Genomic DNA, 965 nt, shown 5'->3' with positions numbered 1-965 from the left:
CATACAGGTGTGTGGGGGTGGGGGTGTGTGGGTGNGCATGGGGGCCGGGGGGGGACATGCCGCTGAATTGGCTTGGTGTTGACTGTGTTTCGATTGCACCGGCTCGGCTTCTACCGCTGGATGCAGCGAGCAGCCATGTGTATGTGTGAGGGCCCTGCGTTCCCTGCCCCTCTACCCCCCTGCTGCCACCTCCCTCCCTCCCCCGGTATCCCGCTTTCTTCCACCCTCCCTCCCCTCCCGCCCTGCTTTCCTCCCCCCCGCAGGACAAGTTTGACGACTGCGGCTGGGGCTGTGCCTACCGCTCCCTGCAGACCCTGTGCTCCTGGTACGCGCGCCAGCACTACGCCGCCCGCCCGCCGCCCAGCCACCGCGAGGTACAGGCAGCGCTGGTGCAGATAGGCGACAAGGAGCCCTCCTTCATCGGCAGCAAGTGAGGCGCCGCGTGCTTGTGCTCTGTGTGTTCGCTCTGTGCGTGCGCCGTGGGCGGCGGACCGAGCGGGGTGGGGCGGGGCTGGGGGGGCGGGGTGGGTGGGGGATGACTTTGGGGAGGGGAGGCGAGCAGGCGCCCCTGCCCGCTCCACGCCGGGCCGTGCCGCGTGCCTGCCCCATGCCTGGTTCACGCCTCCCTGCCTGCCCCACTTCTCAATACCTTTCCTCCCCGCCCTTCCCGCCCCGCCCTGCCCCCGCCCGCCGCAGGCAGTGGATTGGCGCCATTGAGCTGGGCTTTGTGCTGGACGCGCTGCTGGGGGTGAGCCACCGCGTGCTGCGGGTCGGCAGCGGCGACGAGCTGCCCAGCCTGGCCCGCCAGATTGCGCACCACTTCGACACGCAAGGTGAGGGGGCACGCTGTGTGTGTGTGTGTGTGTGTGTGTGTGTGTGGTGGGCAGTCGAGGGCTGGGATGGGGAGGGAGGTGTGCATGCCACGCCCCGCCTCTTGTTGCCAGCCTGTAGCGTGTGGCGACAAT

General features: G+C 69.4%; 1 protein-coding gene across 1 annotated transcript in view; it reads left to right on the top strand.

Annotated features, from left to right (window-relative positions):
- Positions 1-260: 260 nt before the first annotated feature.
- The window catches only part of CHLNCDRAFT_12669 (hypothetical protein), a gene marked incomplete at both ends in the record, with an annotated part of 1,085 nt that continues 380 nt past the window's right edge, over positions 261-965 (top strand). Inside the window, 2 exons of the mRNA XM_005849274.1 lie at positions 261-430; positions 697-833. Of these exons, the coding sequence (XP_005849336.1) occupies positions 261-430; positions 697-833 (307 nt within the window). The remainder of the gene's footprint in view (positions 431-696; positions 834-965) is intronic.

This window comes from Chlorella variabilis (genome assembly GCF_000147415.1).
Source record: "Chlorella variabilis unplaced genomic scaffold CHLNCscaffold_6, whole genome shotgun sequence".
In the NCBI taxonomy this organism is placed as follows: Eukaryota; Viridiplantae; Chlorophyta; class Trebouxiophyceae; order Chlorellales; family Chlorellaceae; genus Chlorella; species Chlorella variabilis.
This window is presented reverse-complemented; position numbering and strand designations above follow the sequence as displayed.